Source organism: Balearica regulorum, chromosome 20, assembly GCF_011004875.1.
Source record: "Balearica regulorum gibbericeps isolate bBalReg1 chromosome 20, bBalReg1.pri, whole genome shotgun sequence".
Classification (NCBI taxonomy): domain Eukaryota; kingdom Metazoa; phylum Chordata; class Aves; order Gruiformes; family Gruidae; genus Balearica; species Balearica regulorum.
Window position 1 is genome coordinate 12762769 of NC_046203.1, and position 17322 is coordinate 12780090.

The 17322-nt window shown below is 57.0% G+C and overlaps 1 protein-coding gene across 1 annotated transcript; it reads right to left on the reverse strand.

Moving 5' to 3' along the window:
- Window positions 1–551: 551 nt before the first annotated feature.
- On the reverse strand, window positions 552–12835 carry SAPCD2 (suppressor APC domain containing 2). Its single transcript, XM_075772298.1, has 6 exons — window positions 12391–12835; window positions 7512–7645; window positions 3748–3894; window positions 3498–3599; window positions 2847–2960; window positions 552–2404 (listed from the first exon to the last, which is right to left on the reverse strand). Exons 1-6 carry the CDS (start codon window positions 12791–12793, stop codon window positions 2276–2278), a joined length of 1029 nt encoding a protein of 342 aa, XP_075628413.1. The 5' UTR covers window positions 12794–12835; the 3' UTR covers window positions 552–2275.
- Window positions 12836–17322: the final 4487 nt, after the last annotated feature.

Sequence of the window (17322 nt, forward strand, 5' to 3'; positions counted from 1 at the left end):
GACCAGCATGGAGCCCCAGGTTCGCCCTGCGCGGGCGCTGCCACCCTCAGCGCGGGGCAGAGGGACGGGTGCCACAGCGTGCAGTGCCGGCGAGGTGCCCTCTGGCTGCCCAGCAGGAAGGAGTTACTGCAGAGCACCACGGCCACCGCTGCCACAGCCACGGGGGCCAGCTCTGAGGGAGGAGGCTTGAAAAGAAATTAGAGGTGTTAACTAGCCCAGCACCACCTGAGGAGTACGAGCTCCCAGCACAGCTTCTGGGGGAGCAGCCAGATGAAGCTACAAGCACTGGAAAGGGGTGCACGTGGCTTTGATGACCCTGTCCCACAGCAGCGAGGAGAGACAGGTTCCCCAATGGCAGAGCACAGGGAAGCCCAGAGGGGCCTGGAAGGGCATGGGAACAGAGCCTGGAGCACAGACCCCCTGGGCTCTTTGTGTTCTGGCTACGATGGTGCAATCTCAGCTCATGCCACATCCCGTGGGACAGGACAGTCAGGAACTTGAAGGCTCACAGCAGCAGATAGGCTGACTTAGGCAGAGAGACAGAAGGATAATTAAATAGTTCACCCCATTTTATTATCCCTACAGACAGGTGACCGTCTTTATAAAGAGGGTCACTTTTAATTAAACCTCAGGCAAAACAGGCACTGGACACCAGAGGTGGCATCATGACAGAGATGTCAGGCACTGATGCCCAGGGGACAACTAACAGACTACTCCTGTAGATAGGGGCCTTGACATGCCGTGGCCTTTTGCCTCTGCCTGGCACTCTGCTGGTCCCCACTCCAGCACAGGGCAGCAGGGACAAAGGCAGAGCAAGGATTCATGCCTTGCAGTGAGCTTCAGGTCAAGATCAACCTCAAAGAGAAGAGTTGGATGGGACAGACAGCACTGGACAGATGAAAACAGGAGTGAGAAAGGAACTGGGCCCTGTGGCACCCAGCCCAGGGCAGAGCAGGTCCAGCACCTTCTGCCTCAGTGCATTGTGCCACGGCATCGTGCCAGGAGAGTCAGAGCATGAAACAGCCCTGGAGAGAAAGGTCCCGGTCTTGGAGCTGCAGAGGGCCAGGCCTGTGCTACAGGGGGGTTCACAAGGGTCTCCTATGAAAGTACCATACATACCAAGTACCAAGCCACAGTGGAAGACACCATTCAGCTCAAGCATCATCACTCAGCTAGGTTGGAAGGAGGAGGTATCCTGAGATGCACCAGTCTAACAGGACCCACACCTAGACCACCCGAGAGACCTGGAGAGGGGTGCAGTTCACATTCGGGATGTCACCCCAGGGAGCCAGCGTCCACCACCAGAACAGGTAAAGCTGCCATTTCTCTACTTGGGGGTGTGCAAATGGAAGAGCCCATCAGCTTCTGCTCTATCACCCATGTTCAGTTAAATACAAAATCTTGTCCTAAAGCCCCTCTGTGAAATCAGTCTTGTGTTAGCATCTTCATGCTGTAGGACATCACCTTTCCTTTTAGAGTCATCGTGAAAAAAATGTAAGCCTGGCAGTCATAAGGGCACATTTGCCAGGTCAAGCCAAATGAAGGTGTGTAGAGGTGTCTGCCTCAATCCACGAACAGCCTGAAAGAGCAGCTCAGAGGTACGGGCTACCTTGTTTGGGTCTATGGCTCATTAACTACAGGAGCCTGCAGATGTGTAAACAGCGACTATGGCATCACTACCACAAACTGGAAAGAGGGATTTCCCCAGGAGGAGCACCAGCTTGGGCACTGCTCTGGCCCAGCATAGTGTCACTGGCAGGCAGAGCTCAGGCAGCAGGGATTCCCCCTTGGATTTTCAATCTTGTCCTCCAACAGCAGGACAAGCAGGGGACAGGCCACACTTCAACGGCCAGGCTTGCCTGGAGATGCCAGCTGGAGGGTTGAAGATGCATCATCTTTTTCTGAGAGCAACCAAAATTCACCCTGTCAGCCCAAGGGCACAGCAGCTCCCCCCTGCGCAGGCAGCACGGGCAGCGGCCGTTTCCCCCGGCATGTTGGGGATCACGGGGCTGGGTGTGCAGTCCCTGCAGCCTGCTTAGAGACAGAAAAGGAGCAGCTTGAGAGCAGCGCAGCTGGAAAGCCCAGCAGCAGAGCAGTGTGGGGATGCTCCCCAGGCAGGGGCAGGAAAATACATTCCTGGCTTCCTCCTGTAGGGATGCCACCAGCAGCTCCAGACCTCCAGATGTGACACCTGGAGCAACAGGTGCGATGGCTTTTGGGCGAGTCCCGCAAAACCCCTAGGGAAGCTGAAGGATGGGGAGCAGGGAGCTGGGCACTAGATGAAGGTGGAGTCCAGCTGGCTCGTTTCATGGTTGTTACGGGCATGAGCCTCAAAGAGCTGCTTGATCAGGGCAGATTTCTCCTGCTCCAGCTGGGTGATGCGTTCGCTCTTGTCGGTCACCTCCTGCACAGGACAGAGGAGGAAAATGCTGCTCAGAGGAGGAAAACGCTGCCGTTTGCTGGACTGTGGGTGCTGGGATGTGAACCCCAGCAGTGAGCCCAGCCCTGGCAGGGGCATCACGGGTGCCCCTTCCCTAGCAGCCCTGCTCGCAAACCGCAGCTGCAGCCTCTGCGCCCTCTCATGACTGGCATTTGTCACAGTCTTTTCCCTCTGTCAGGGATGCCCCATCCCTGCTCAGACCCTCATCCAGCAAACAGCTGGACACAGCTGCATAACGGGGGGGTCTCCAGGTGAGCCCACACACCCTTCTCTGGGATGACCAAGGTTGGCCAAGCTGAAGGAACATTTTCCACTGCCTCATATTCCTTCCCCAGCCCCATCCCACCCAGCCTCCTCTCCCAGCTCCCCCCACAAAGGGATCTCCTCCCTCCATACCCCCACTCACCTTGGTGAGAAGCCGGTTTTGCTCCTTCAGCATGTTGATGGCTTGCTGGGAGCCTGCGGAGGCTGGGGACGCCACAGGGACCAGCCTGCTCAGAGCTGAGGTGGGGTTCGCTGGCTGCAAAGATGAAGGGAAGGGATGAGACATTGAGCCCCCGTCCCAGTGCCCCCCCCAGCCTTTCCCGAGGCCAGAAGCTGTTTCTGTGGCACACGGGGAACTGAGAGAAGCCCAGCACAGGATTAAGACCCCAGCACAGGCCATCACAGGGTCTCCAGCAAGGCAGGCAGAAGTGGGAAGCATTCCTGCCAGCATGCCCAGCTCCTGCCAGGAGCCTGACAGGACAGTCAGCTCCAAGGAGGCTGACTCAGCACCTCAGCAGGATGGTTTCCTTATTCAGTTGTCAATGGCTACACCTTTTTGGGGAATCTCCTTTAGTTCCCAAAATGCCTTGAGCATCCTCCAGCCCAGCTCGGGACCAGCAGTAGTGTCCTCTTGGCCATCCCCCATCCTCGATCTTGCTCACGGAGCCAAGTCACCTCCCCAGAGCCTGGGGAAACTCTGGCAGCTCTGATGTCAGCCCAGCCACCAGCATAAGGTGAGGGACAGGATGGGTCCTCACACAACCAACCACAAGCTGCTATCTGCTGCTCTCACCTTGCTGGCAGTGGAAAGGAGGTCACCCAGGCAGCGGTTCACCTCCTGCAGCTTGGGGACCAGGAGCCCCAGCTGGCTCTGGCTGCTCTCAGCAAGGAAGTCCTGGGATACAGGGAGGAAGAAGAGGCTGGGGGTTACCATGAGGCTGGCTCCAGGTCCAGCCAAGACCCAGCCCAGTCCTCCAAACCCACAGAGCAGTCCCAGACCCTCCCAAGCAAATGGGCACCCCAAGAACAAGCCCCAGACTCACAGCATTGGTTTTGTTCTTCCCCAGGAGTCTCTGGCGCTCCTGCATGAGCTGGATGTGCTGGTGGTACCACTCCCGGGTGCGCTCTACCAGCTCCAGACCCTGCAGCAGGAAATCCTTCTCCTGTTCCAGCTCCTTCATGTGCTTCAGCTGCAGGATAGAATGCACAGAGGTGTCAACCCCTCCCCACCAAGGCCTCATCAAGCACCAGGAGCTGGTTTCTTCATGGGGAGCAGAGGGATATGGATACGGGCAGGGGTCTCAGCCACAGAGGAGTGGGATGACGGCTGCTGCACGATGCTGCTTTGGAGGAAGAGTTCTCTGGTTTGGGAGAACAACCAAAGCAAGTAAGGGACAGTCAGGCCACCTCCACCCTCCTCTTCCCCACTGCAGAAGCAGGTTTCTCCACCTCGTACTTAACCAGGGATGCAGCAAGAGCAGGTCTTCCAGCCACTCCCCAAATCCCCCCAAGACTGTGAGCGTCAGCCAGCAGCACAAACACACATGGCTTTCAGCGAGCAGCAAGCAGCTGAGCTAAACGTGCAGACTGGAAGCCAGGGGAAAACCTGCAGCCCTGTTTCCACAGCACTCTGCTCCCCCCCCGCTTTATCCCTCTGAGACACCTCCAAGCTGAGCAGAGCATATCTTTCTGACAGTCTTTCAGGTTCAAGCACCAGCAGGATCTGGAGAGGGACGCAGGGACCTTAATGTGCCTGGAGGGCTGCTGCGATGTTGCCCAGGGCTCCTGCCCCCAGACCAGCTCCCAGGACCAGCAGGACAGGACCCCGCACCAGGTTGTGGCGCAGCCATGGCTGCTGCAGGGCAGGCGGCTCAGCCCCTCTGCTGACAGCAGTCTGTGCCCCAGGGGACACGGGGGCCCCTGCTCTGCTGCTGCCACCTTCTCCTGCTGCCCCTTGGCACTGCACTGCCACCGGCAATCGAGAGGTAGCCAGAGAAGAGGGGACATCCCTGGGGAACACAGCAACCGGTGCAGCAACGCTTTCATCAGCTCTCATCCAGTGAGCTGAGGGCTCCTGCTCCCCTTCTCCTGAGCTGTGCCAACTGGCTTCCTCAACTCCGGTTCCCCTGTCTCTATGCCAAGAACACATGGAGCTGCCCTGCCTTGCTGCCTCTGCCTCCTCTGCCACAGCACAGCCTGGCCTCCACCACCCACGGCACAGACTGGGCTCCAGGAGAGTCTTCTCCAGGCACTAGTGGGTGCTGGATCATCCAGAAGCTGCTGGATGCTCAGGAACCTCTCCTGGTGCTTCAGAGAGCATCCGGAGAGGCATGATTCAGCTCAGAAATGACCCTGAACAGATCCCCGCCCCCAGGGACAAGTGAGACCATACCAGGACCTTCTTCCGGCCGCCAGCACTTCCCCACCCCCACTGTCAGCCCTGAAGCCTCCCAACCGCCCCACACCAGCCACCCTTTACACCTGGGCTGCTCTTGCTGCCACTGCTCCTGGAAATGCTGTTTGCAACACAACAGCCCCCTACCCCCCCATGCACACTTGGATGGACAGACAGACCAGAGGGGACGTACCCACAGGAAGAAGCACAGAGCCTTGGTGCTACGCAGGCTGCTGCTGAGGGGCACGAAGAAGGTGCTGTACGTGGCAAGGACGTCCACCCAGCTGGGGCTGCAGCCCACGACCGCCTGGCCTGCCCTAGTCCTACCAGGCTTGCTGGCCAGCACAGTGACTGGAAGAAAAGGCAGCACCAGCTCTGCCGAGTGTGGGGACAGACAGCATCTCGCTACGGGTGGGATGCTCTGGGGACAGAGACAGCTTCTTGTGCAGAGGAAGGCAGAGCACTGGACTTGGCTGGTGCTCCCCGGGGTGGGAGGGGAGGGGACAGTGCCCTGGGCTGCCTACAAATGAAAGTGCTCAGCCTCTCACAGAACGTCTCATCACAGCTACCCCTGTGGCCATGGGGAAATCAGGCCGATCAATGATGGACTGGCTGAAAGACACCAGCTGAGCAGACACCAGCTGTGGTAGTGCAAAGGGTCCTGGGGCTGCAGCACAGCCCCCCGCCTCCGCTTTGCTGCTCAGGATGATCCCTAGCGCACCTCGGGATGCAGGACAGATGTCAGTGCTCCTGTCCCCCCTTGGGCCTTAGGCAAATTAGCCTAATCACAGCTGAGTGCCTTGCCACTCAGGGGCCCAGCACGCTCCCAGCATCAGCGGGGAGGTGACAGCACCATCCTGCACAGGGATTCGGTCCTTGCTGGACTCAAACCTGTTCCAACTGTCTCTGTATGCTCATAAGCGGGATCAGGACCCAAAGGCTCCTGCCAGGGTGCAGGGAAGGCTTCTCAGCTGCGGGACAGGGACAGACATCTCTTCCCCAGGGGAAGGGGCATGCAAAAGGCAGTGCAGCACTTGGGTACATGGGGAGGGGGTAAGAAAGGCAGAGGACCTCCCTCCCCCCACCCCAAAAACCTGGGGAAACAGAGGCAAGGGCAACACGAGCCCAGAGCCAGAGTGCTTGTGGCAGAGCTAGGAACAAACCCCAGCTCTCAGTGAGACATGCTGGCCACCAGCCCCTGCTCACCAGTAGCAGACAGGACCATCATGGCAGTGATGAGCTCCAGCCTGGGGCTGCATGCACAGGAAGGGCCTCACCAGGGAAGGAGGGACCTTCCCCTCTCCAAAACAATTCCCAGACACCAAAACCCTGAGAACCAGAGACCCCCATCCCCAGGCGCACACATCTACATTTATTAGTCCTTGCTAGCATCTCTCAGCAAAGACCCCCCCTCAGCCCAAGAGCACCCCAACCCCTTGCATGGCCGCAAGCCCAGCAAACCACGTGTGCACAAATCCGCCCTCCCCAGCCCAGGCGTTGAAGCGTGTTATGTCACCCAAGGCCAGGTCAGGCTGTAATCGATGCTGCCCACACCGCTGGTCAGCCCCACTGGGCTCGGGGGGCCAGGTGACACGGGAGTGCGAGGGTTGGAAGTGCAGAGGTGACAGTCGCAGCCTCGGCAGCAGCTCTGACACCGGCCAGAGCTCATCCTGCCCATCACTCATCCTGCAGGCTGGGTTCTGGCTCTCTTCCCAGGAAAATTTAGCTTGAGCTTGTGGCCAACACGTTCAGGCAGCTCCGCTGTCCCACTGGGGAGCAGTGCAGATCCCTTCATCCAGGCAATCTGATCATGCCTCTCCACCCAGGGATGGAGAGAGGGGAGCAGATCCCTCTATCCTGGGCTGCTCGGCTCAATTCAATGCTGATTTCACTTCATTATGGGCAAAAAGTCCCTCAGGAGCATCAGTAAGCTTGAGCCCCAACCTACAGAGAACATCTGGCAAGGGACACTGCCCGGCACCACCGCCTGCCAGCGCAGAGCGTACTTGACCTTTGACCTTTGCTGGAGTGCTTGAAAGGCTCAGAGACTCACCTGCTCCTACACCTACACGTTTGCCTTTCTCTGCCCAAGTGTTTGGCCACAGGGAAGGCACCCATGCAGCCAAATGCTGGCTCCACGGCTGACCCCACTCTGGGGGAGGGCAGAGGAACACGTGCCTCCTCCCTGTCCATCACAATTCGGGACAGAAAGCACCTTGGAAATAATGGCAGGACCTCCACGTAGATCAACAGGGCTTTGTACCCAAAATACCAGGATCTGCCCAACACCCCACAGCTCAGCATGTGCAAAGTGGGAAGCCAAAGTCCGAACAGAGCCGGGTCAGCAGCAATCCACCTTCCCCAGGAACCACGTGCCCCTTCCCTGGAGCCATGACAGGGCAGTCCCCTTACCATGCTGAAGTCTACGCCATTGGTGATGGTGTGTCTCCGGTGTTCCGCACGTCCCCTCTGATGCCTCTTAGGGTCTCCAGACCCTGGATGGCTGCCATCTCCCTGGGACTGCCCTGCAGCCTTAGCATCACCACCTGTAACAGAGGAAAGCGTGAGGCAATCAGCTGCTTGCAACAAAAACCTCCCTGTGGCCGCTTCTATGGCACTATCCGCAGGGTGGTCTTGCAAATGGACGTGGCAGGGAGCAGCTGAGCAAAGCATTGGCACGGGTACCCGCTAGCATCGTTGTATGGGCAGGGCAGGCTTCAGCAATGACTTACTTGACTGTGCCAGGCTGGCAGCTGACCTCAGCGGTCACCTTCTGCAAAAAGCAGGCAGCTTCCAGGCAATGCTGTTTTAGCCCTGGCACAGGCAATTAAACCATTAGTGATATTCGCTACCCTCCTCCTGTCCTCAGGGGATCCCTGGCTCCCGCGTGCATGGCGCAGGCTCGGCCAGGAACCTGCCATCTCCTGAAGGCAGCTCCTGCTTGGTGATGGGCTTGGCCATGCAGATGTTTCCCCCAGACCCCGTGCCCATGGTCTAACCATAGAGTAAACCAGGCTGTAGGGTTTTCAAAATTTTATTAAAATCCAAACAGCCTATCTTGCAAAAGAGTGATCTACTACAAACACATGACGCTGGTGCAAATCCATGCATAACCTCTTTTTGCAGATTAAGTTCATACTGGCAGGTTTGAGACTGGATCAGACACCTCCTGCCTGTGCTGCCTGTACACTGAAGCAGGTATTGGCTGAGCACCTGCAGAAAAGTCAGTACAAGCCCCACACTGCCTGCCCTGACGAGCTCACCAGAAACGCAGCCCTGCGGCCATGGCCAAGCCAGCTCAGATCCCCTCTTCTGGGCGAGCTGGCAGAGCACCGCCCCAAACTGCAGCGCCAGGGCAGCCAAGGGTGCAGCCAGCACCCTCCCCAGACATGCCTGGGCAGCGAGCCCGCTGGTACCTCCCTCCTTGCCCCAGTCCCCTGCCGAGTCCCCAGGAGACCCTGCCGCGTGCTCAGCCCCTCGCTGTTGCGCCTCACCTTGTTCCCTGCACCTAGCCTTCCTCGAGAGTTTGTTTCCCAATCTGGCTTTCAAAGGCAAGCAAAGGCAGCTGGGGAAAACATCTCCTCCTCAGGGCCGTTCCCCACATATCTAGCAGTCACCCCCACCCGTCGCCACATCTCCCACGGGCTGGGCACATGCCGGCTCCCAGGCGCCAGGCTGCCCGGCACAGGTGTAGTGTTTTCCCTGCTACACCGGCAAAAAGGGCTGTGAGTGCCGGGACAGGGTGCACGGCATTGCCTGGGCTGGCACATCGCTGTGCCCTGCTCCACAAGTCTTCTCAGCCAAGCAAACAGACACAATGGAAGAGGGGTATGGGACAAAAGAGGACAGCCATGGCCACAGAAGCCACCCTTCACCTTGATGGCAACGAGGTCTGGGAGAGTTGCATCATACTGGGGTGCACACAGCGCCTGTGCTGCCACATTCGCACTGGGTTCAGCAACGGGAGCTGGACTCGGGCTCAGGGGGCAGCAGGCAATGTTACACAAGCACCTTGCTCAGCATGTCATTTTGTGTCACTGGGGAAAGAAGCTGCCACGGCACGGGAAACCTTCTGATCCATCATGGCATCCTGCTTCTCCTACCAGCAAGTGCTCTGGCGTAGATAGCTCTCCAGCACATCAATAAACACAAAGCCTTTGATATCACCCATTCATCTGTTTTGCCAACTGTCTTTGGTTTCATACACCTATATCTACCCAGGAAGAACCCAGCAAGACCAGTGTAACCATGCATATGTTCTCCTAGCAGACCTGTAGCACATCCTGCTTGGGAAGCTGAGGAGCAGCTCCAAAACCAAGGGTAAGCAAAGCCAGGAGCACCTCTGGGAAGCGCTCAGGGTAGAAACATGTTAAGAAGTTTTTTTTGCTGCTGTTACTTCAAAGTGCCAGGTTGAGCTGAGCTGAAACTGTGATAAGAAGGTGCTCCCTGGTCAAACAACTGAGCTCTCTGCACCTGAGCTTGACAATGTAGTGGCTAAAACAAGACCCCTGCTAATGAGCTCGGATCAGTTCTTCTTAGGCAAAAAGCAGGACCAGCTCACCAGGGTGGAAGAAATCCTGCCATGAGATCTGCCATGAGATATGGGATGGCCTCCTCCCTCCCAGAACCCCTCTGCCCCTGCAGGGCAAGAGCCCAGCGTTCGCCAACCAGAGCAAGTGTCCAGGACGGAGCAGACAGCTCCTGGTCATTGTACACATTTACACGCCCATCCTTGGCAATGGCCCAGACAGTAACAGCTACCTACAAACCATCCCTCCTTCCTGCCAGGGCCACCGGCTCTCCGGGCAGCTGCTATAGCCAGGCCACTCCAGCAGCAGAGGCAAGCGCCGTGCTGGGGAGGAGCACAGGTCCTGTGCCCAGGACCACTGCACACCTCCCGGGCAAGGCACTTTCTGCTCTGTGCCTTAACTTCCCCAGGTCTCAGCTCTCAGGGGAACCACAAGGGTGAAGACCATCAACACTGAGATGCTGGGATGCTGCTGTGACAGGCCATCTAGGCACCAGTGGGAGGGAAGCCGTCATGGCGATTTCTGTGCCCGGTGACTTGTTCAATATAAGCCTCACCAGCCTTGCGTCCAGCAGATGCTGTTGGCTCCCAAGAGACCGTGCGTGCTGCCCAGCAGTGGCTCATGGGCTGCCCCAGCACCGCCAGGCTGATGAAAGCTTTGCAGAAGCTGGAAGCTGACTCTGAGCAGGAACCTCTTCAGAAGCACTTCTGCTCATATGCTAATAGTGGTTAGTGGGGAAGCAGGGACAGAACGGCCGTCCCACTGGCTTACGGCACCCCTGGGTGTGCCAGGAGGATCACCCGGCCCCAAGCTCTGCCATCTTGCCATGATTTGCATCCAAATCACTTGACGCATGCAGAGACCCCCGGACCAGAAAGCAGAGCTAGGGTGGCATCCTGTGAGCACCTTCTTTCCCCCAAAACGCAGGCAGGGAGAGTTTTCTCAGACTCTTGGCAGTTGATGAGCGCCAATACACCATTTCACTGCACGCGGTTGGGTTCTTACAGAAGCTGCCTCATGCAGCTGGAGGCTCAGAGCAGCCTTGAGTCCAAAGGACTTAACGGAGACAGGGCTTCCTGCACCCACGGGCAGTTCTGAGCACCCAGCGTGTTTCTCCACAGCAAGAGCAGCTGCGTCCTGCCACAGCAGTGCCCAGCTCCCTCACATCTACCTGTTTAACCAGACCCTGGGAAACCCTCTGCGGTAGAAGGGAGCACCGGGCAGCTGTGCAGGACCTGGAGCTAAAAGAGATACAGTAACTCTGAGTTAGAAGGTTTGCTAAGCTGCTGAATGAACCTGAAATTCAGGCCAGTTGCCAGAATATGGCCCTGCACTGCAGGAAGCTGGCAGCAAGGGCTGAGGCACTAACCCTGCCTGCAGGCTCTGGACATCAGTATAACATCAGCACATAATGATCCTCAGCAACCAGGAAGTTGCCATAGTCATCTGCTCACTCCTTTCCAGGGCAGAGCTTTCAATTTGCTGTTTATTTGCCAAGCAGGATTTTTTTCAGGTTTTTCCACATTTACACTCTTGATGATAGAAGAACCAGCCTGCTTAATAATATTTTCTTAGATGAAGCTCCAGTGATTAGACTGGAGGCAAAATGGAAAGTAGAGAACTTCAGCCACAGTTAAAATTTCTTCTCCACTCAGCAGAAGGGATGGGGAAAGAACGGGTGGGAAGAGAAGGGAAACCAGCCCAGACAACTTTCCCAAGGTAGAGGAAGTCATCACACTCAGGTGTTGCAATAACAAACACCAGCTCTGCACACAGACTTTTAATGCACTTCATAAATCTAGATAAAGAATTATTACCTACACCAGATAAGTCCAGAAACCTGGTTTTCTTCTAATGTCTCCTACTGACTAGCAACAAATGACAATGCCAGTGAAACAGCCTCCCCCTCGCCAAGGCCAGTGTGCCGCCAGGGCGGGGGCCCTGGCAGACCCAGCACGGGGACCCCAGGCCCTGAGGAAGGGGCAGGGTCCACAGGGACCTGCTGGTGGGCTCTGCAGACAGAGACTGCCCACCCGGACAGCATTTGGGGACAGCAAAGCAATCTCCCTGATGCTGCTTTCCCATTTAATTATTGCTTAATTATTTATTATTGTAAATAGTGCTGCAGAATTATCCAACAAAAAAGTTGGATCAGGTTTTGCCTTTTTTTTTTTTTTTTTGTCCAAAATGTGGATGAAATAACGAACCGAGCCTTTCCGAGGGCACACCCCCGGCATGGAACCCCCCCCAGAGCACAGGGTGACTCTCTCTGGCGAAGCTGCTCGGCTCTCGGAGAGCCCAGGGCCCAGCGACTCTCCTAGATGACCAGCTGCACTACCCACCCCCCAGGGAAGGTCACCTACAGACTTTGTGCCAAGGGACAACCACGGATACCTTACGGTAAAGCCCTTCATTCTTCTTGTCACCACTACAAACAGACAAGCACCCACGCAAGGACAGACGTGAAGGGAAGCACAAACCCAAGGCGGAGAAGGGAGCAGCGCACTCTCCATCCCGGTTTACGCACAGCTTGGACCGAAGCCCACCAAAGCCAAAATTCAAACTAGCAGCAACGTTTGCGGAGTTTTCCGGCAGGCCTGCGGGAAGAGCTCGCTGCGGGTTCCAGCCCAGAAGGAGGGCCAGCCCTGCGCTGCCTGAGGCCCGGAGCGGCCGCAGGGCCCGACCCGCCCCTGCCTAACGCCAGTCCCCGGCAGCGGAGCTGCCCGCCCCGAGCCGGGCACGTTCCTCCCCCGACCCCTCACCTGGGCCGCGGGGCTGGCTGTGCCCCGGCTCCCGCTGCCCGCGGCTCTTCCCGCGCCGCTCCTCGGCACAGCGCGGGCTCGGCGGCTTCTCCGCGCTCCGCCGCCCGCCGCCGCTCTCCAGCGGGGGGTCAGCACCGGGCAGGGCGGCGCGCAGCCCCAGGACGAACCGCTCGAAGGTGAGGTACCCGCTGGCCGGGGCCGCCCGCCGCAGCCCCTCCATCACCCCGGCGGGCAGCTCCCGGGCTTCCGCCCCCCGCCAGCGGGACTCGATCTCCCGTAAGTGCACGTAGCCCCGCCGCCGGTCATCCAGGATATCGAAGAGGGTCCGCAGGCTCTGCAGGAAAACCCTCGGAAGACCCTCGGTACCGGCGGGGAGCGACCGGCCGCCGCGCTCCGGGGCCATCACCCCTACCGCGCCGCTCCCGAGCGTTACTCGCCGCTCCGGCCCCCGCGCTCCTATTGGTTGTTGGCGGGAGGCCCCGCGCTCTCATTGGCTGGTGGCGGGCGGTGGCGCTGGCCATTGGCTGAGGGGGAGGACGGCGGTTTGAGTTCCAGCGGGGCGGGCCCAGCCGGGGGCTCCTCCCCCGCCCCGCACCCGGCCCCCCGGTCCCGGCTCCGGGACCCCCGGGAAGAGCCGCGCGGGCCGGTGTCCGTCCCCCAGGCACTAATCCTCGTTGCTCGCAGCGCAGCCCCGCACCCGCTGCTCCCGCAGTTGCAAATTTCCCTGTTTACCGGCAGCACTTGGGCACCGCTGCCTGCGCCCAAGTGCAATGGGTGCTTCCGATGCCGGTGGTAACAAATAGCTTCGGACAGCTGGATTTTTGCACCTCAGAGACGCCGTAACCTTGAGAAAGGAAAGCGGATCTCTTTTTAAGCAGAGATACCTGAAGACTTTACATCCCTAAAGACTTCAGAGCGAATGTGATTAGCGAACAGGAACAAAAAACCCCCCAAACCTGTTGTTCACTCTCACCACCAGCTTTGCAAACACAGCCAAGAAGTGTCGGCAGCGTCCCCCCAGAGAGGGGCTCTTTTGAGTCAGCGTGGAGAGGTCCTGCGTGCCTGCCTTGCCTGGTTCCGTGGGGGAAGCAAGTGCTGACAGCGGGAACTGAATCCGGGCAGCTGGTGCAGCACCAGCGGCCACCAGCCAGCAGGAGCTGTGACAGGGGCCCAAAGGAACCACGGACACAGAGAAAGGAAGGAAAAACAAATATATCAGTGTTGACAAATGTGAGAGAAACAGGATTTGGATCGTATCTCTCATAAACTTAGTATGTACTGGCATTGTTAAGAAAATGGGTTTCTCTGCTTTACACTGAAATTTGCTGCGTCTGTTAGATCCAACAGCATGTTAGCCCTAGTGAAAGGTGCTGCCCTCCTCTGCAAACTCCCCCTGACAGACGGTGTGTTGCAACAAAGCAGACCACAAAGCCCTGGTGTCACGCTTCCCATGTCACAGGCACCACATCTCACTCCAGAGGCCCTGGGCAGCCACCTGCCGGCACCTCCAGAGCCCCCATCCTGGTTTGATGCTCGTGATGCTGAGAGAAGGAGCATCAGGGAGTGAGCGTGCTGGACAAGGGTGACGGCCTGAAAGGGTGACTGCCCAGCTGCTCAGCTTGAGAGGCTGCCTGTGCCCTGGGCACTTCCCTGTGCCACATACCAGGTGCTTTTTGCCTGTGCCATGTGCCAGGGGTGATTTCCTTTAGTTCTGAGTTGGCTTCAAGGCAGAGCGTGGAAGGTGCTTGGCCCTCAAGCCCTCCCATCCACGTGGCCCTCGCTGCACTCGCCTTGCCATCAGTTTCCTGGCCAGGCCAGGCACTGGGACTCCACCCTGCGTGTCTTCAGCACTTTGGTCCTGCTCCTCGTTTCTTGTCCCATTCTCCCCGCTCCTCTTCTCCATGGAGTTTCTTGGACCTGTCAAACCCAGGCTGCCAGGTAAATCACAGCAGCCTCTGGAGACACTCATTGGGCTTTTCTCTATTAAGGACCTGCTCTGGCTGGTCTCCTCTGTGCTATGGCTGGGCACAGCCTGCTCTTCTTTAAACCATTTCTTTTCATAAATTTCCCAGACCTGTCCTACCTGTTTTGAGATCTCTGCTTGGCTTAGCCATGTCTGACTGAACAGGTTCGCACCTGCGTAGGATACAAGGAGAAGGAACCAGTGTGTCACCCCTCCCCTTTCTGCTCCAGAAACAAGACAGTGAACGTGACGCTGCTCAGCTCTGGCAGCATCAGCACATGGGCAGTTTTGCCCAGCAAAATCTGCAGGAAAATGAGTTTTTCCCTAGGTTCTGCTCACATCTGAGCTTGCTGGAACAGCCAGAAATAATAGGAGGAATTCAAATGAGCATAGTGTCTCTTGTCCAGTTTCCCTGCCTGGCAGGTCTGTCCTACCAGGAAAGTAATTCGGAGATAGCAGAAACAATTCCTGCCATTGACTGTGTCTGATGGTTCAGCTGAAAAACTCTCGCTCCTCCCTGTGGCACTTTCTTCTCTGGCAAGATGGAGCTGGGACACAACTGCCCAGTGCAGCTCTGGTCTTATGATGCTTTCTATACCAAAATGCCCTCAAGAGGCTGCTGTAAGACAGGACAATGTTTTCATCCTCGGTGTGGTTAGGGAGATTCCTGGGAAAGGCTTTTGGGGGTCTTGGTTTTTTTTCTCTCACTGAAGAGTTTATCTTGATTGACAGAGCCATCTTTGTGTTTTGGTTTGGGGGGGGGGGTGTTGGGTTTTTTTTGTTTGTTTGTTTGGTTGGTTGGTTTTTTAAATATAAACAATGTAGTTATTCAGTTCTCCTTCCTCTGAGCTACTGGGAAGCACCAGCTGCCATTCAAACCTGGCCCACCCTCCCTCACTGCTGGCCCACAGGCACTGGCGATGGCACTCACAGCTCTGGTGTGGTGGCACCAAACACACCAGTGCCCCTCTCTGGGGAGGGCATGTGGTGTCTGATGTCCCCTGGAAGGCTGGTGGCATGCCAGCATGTCCCACCAACCAGCGTTGTGTCCCCTGGGAGGAGAGGTTGCAGAAGCTGCACCAAACCCCAACAGAGCATGGGTGGAACAGGGTTCTGGTGGTGGGGACTGGGCCACCTTCCTACATGCCATTGACCATCCACGGGCGATGCTGGGTACCGTGGCAGTAGATTAAGCCCCGTGCTGACTTCAGCAGCACGTAGCTGTTCACATGTGAATCTTGACTCTGCAGAGTCATGTGGTGACCGCAGCTGTGAGGTTGTCTCCTGATCACCATGTTCAAGCACATGCTGTGAGCCCCTGCTCCTGTGTTCTCCTGGGCGAGAGCAAGGTCTGGTGGGGGACCAGACGCACGTCCGTGGGCTCAGCATGTGCATGCTGCTGCCTGGCACACAGACCAGCCAGCACGGCACAGCCCACCTCTATGTATTGCACTGCCAGTCAAAACAGCGCTGCATCCAAAGCGAGTTGGTCCCCGGCCAGTGCAGGTTTCCAGACCATACCCAGGAATGGTTGGGGCTTGGTTAAAACCAGAGCAGGAGCTGTGCAAACAGCAGTCCAGATGCCATGTTCTGGTGCTCCCTGTCACTGTCCAATTCATTAAGCGCAATTGGTGTCAACACCTCCTTTCAGCCCCAAAGCTGAGGGGGTGCAGGGAATCGCTTCCAGTGGGGTACAAAAGTGTCAACCCAGAAACGCATTTGTCCCCAGAAAACCTCTGGGCAGAGGCTAAAAATGGCGAGACAAGTGTGGTCGGGGAGACGCAGCACATTTTCCCTTGGGAGAGGGCTACCTTGTTTGATCTTCCCAGTTCAGAGATGCCATCGTGTTTTCCACCTTGCTGCGTACAACGCCATTTGAGGACATGCTCTGTTTGCTTTGGAGGAGGCTGGGCGCTTCCCACAAAGTTACTTTTCTTTCCTCCAGATTGTTTTTTTTCTTGGAGGGATGGCAAGCAGGAAGTCTGGTGGCTGCCTGGCAGCTCGCAGGCTGTCACGAGGGCTGGGAGAACTGTGGCGGGTGGTAAGCTAAAATAAACTGTCCGGGGCGGGGGTGGGGGTGGTTTTATTTGCTTGCTCTGTGACATGTCCAGGTCTGCAGAGCAAGAATTTGTGTTGGTAGGAAATGGCAGTGTCCAGTCTCACCCCTCCTCCCTCTGGCTGACGGGGTCTCAGCCCGACGAGTTTAAATACAGGGAATCACTTGGGGTGTAAATGAAAGTGCTGTAGGTGCTGCAAGGCCTCCTGCTAGAATCCATCGAGCAATTGCTCTGTCCTGTTATCACAGGAGCGGCTAAGGGCAGCGTGGAGTAACGGTCATGCCATAGCTGTAAACTACCCAGCCTTCCATCTTATTCAGGGAACAACTGTAAAAACCACATTTCTTCAGAGAACATATTGATGGATACTTATATATTGAAGCTTGAATCAAGGCCCTAAAAATAAGAAGCTCTGCCTCTCTCCTGGTAGCGTATCTTACCCCGATGGAGCAGTGTTGGCCGTATGTCTGCTTTTGGGGTGCTGGAGCTTTTTTAATGATGAATTTCCTGTTCCACCTGCATGTTTGTGTTTCCGTTGGCCCAAGTCTATCTCCTTCCTGCTCTCTGAGGTTGTCCTGCCCAGCATATCTGATCCAACCTGCTTTCATTGCTTTCATTGCTTTACAGCAGAAAATTTCTACCCACACGGGTGCAATGGGTTGTGGAATCAGCCCAGAGGACTCTGTGCAGCAGGCCAAACCTGTTCTGGTGGATGGCTGGACTTGAGGGGTGGGAGTGCATTCACCAGCAGCAGCATGACTCACTGTGGTTCTTCTAGGAGAGCCCAGATCCCACGGCTACGAGATCCCACAGCTATGAGATCCCATGGCTATGTGCTGACCTTCCTTCAAGGCAAGGCAGCAAGGGCTGCACGAGTTCTGCAGGAAAAGGAGGGCTGGATTTATAAATTGG

What these genes read in the sequence shown, in the direction of transcription:
- SAPCD2 (XM_075772298.1), bottom strand. Translation starts at nt 12,793, where the DNA reads ATGGCCCCGGAGCGCGGCGGCCGGTCGCTCCCCGCCGGTACCGAGGGT. An exon ending in CAGCCAGCCCCGCGGCCCAG is followed by an intron (nt 7,646 to 12,390) that starts GTGAGGGGTCGG and finishes CCTCTGTTACAG; the next exon opens with GTGGTGATGCTAAGGCTGCA. An exon ending in AAAACCGGCTTCTCACCAAG is followed by an intron (nt 2,405 to 2,846) that starts GTGAGTGGGGGT and finishes TGTCCTGTGCAG; the next exon opens with GAGGTGACCGACAAGAGCGA.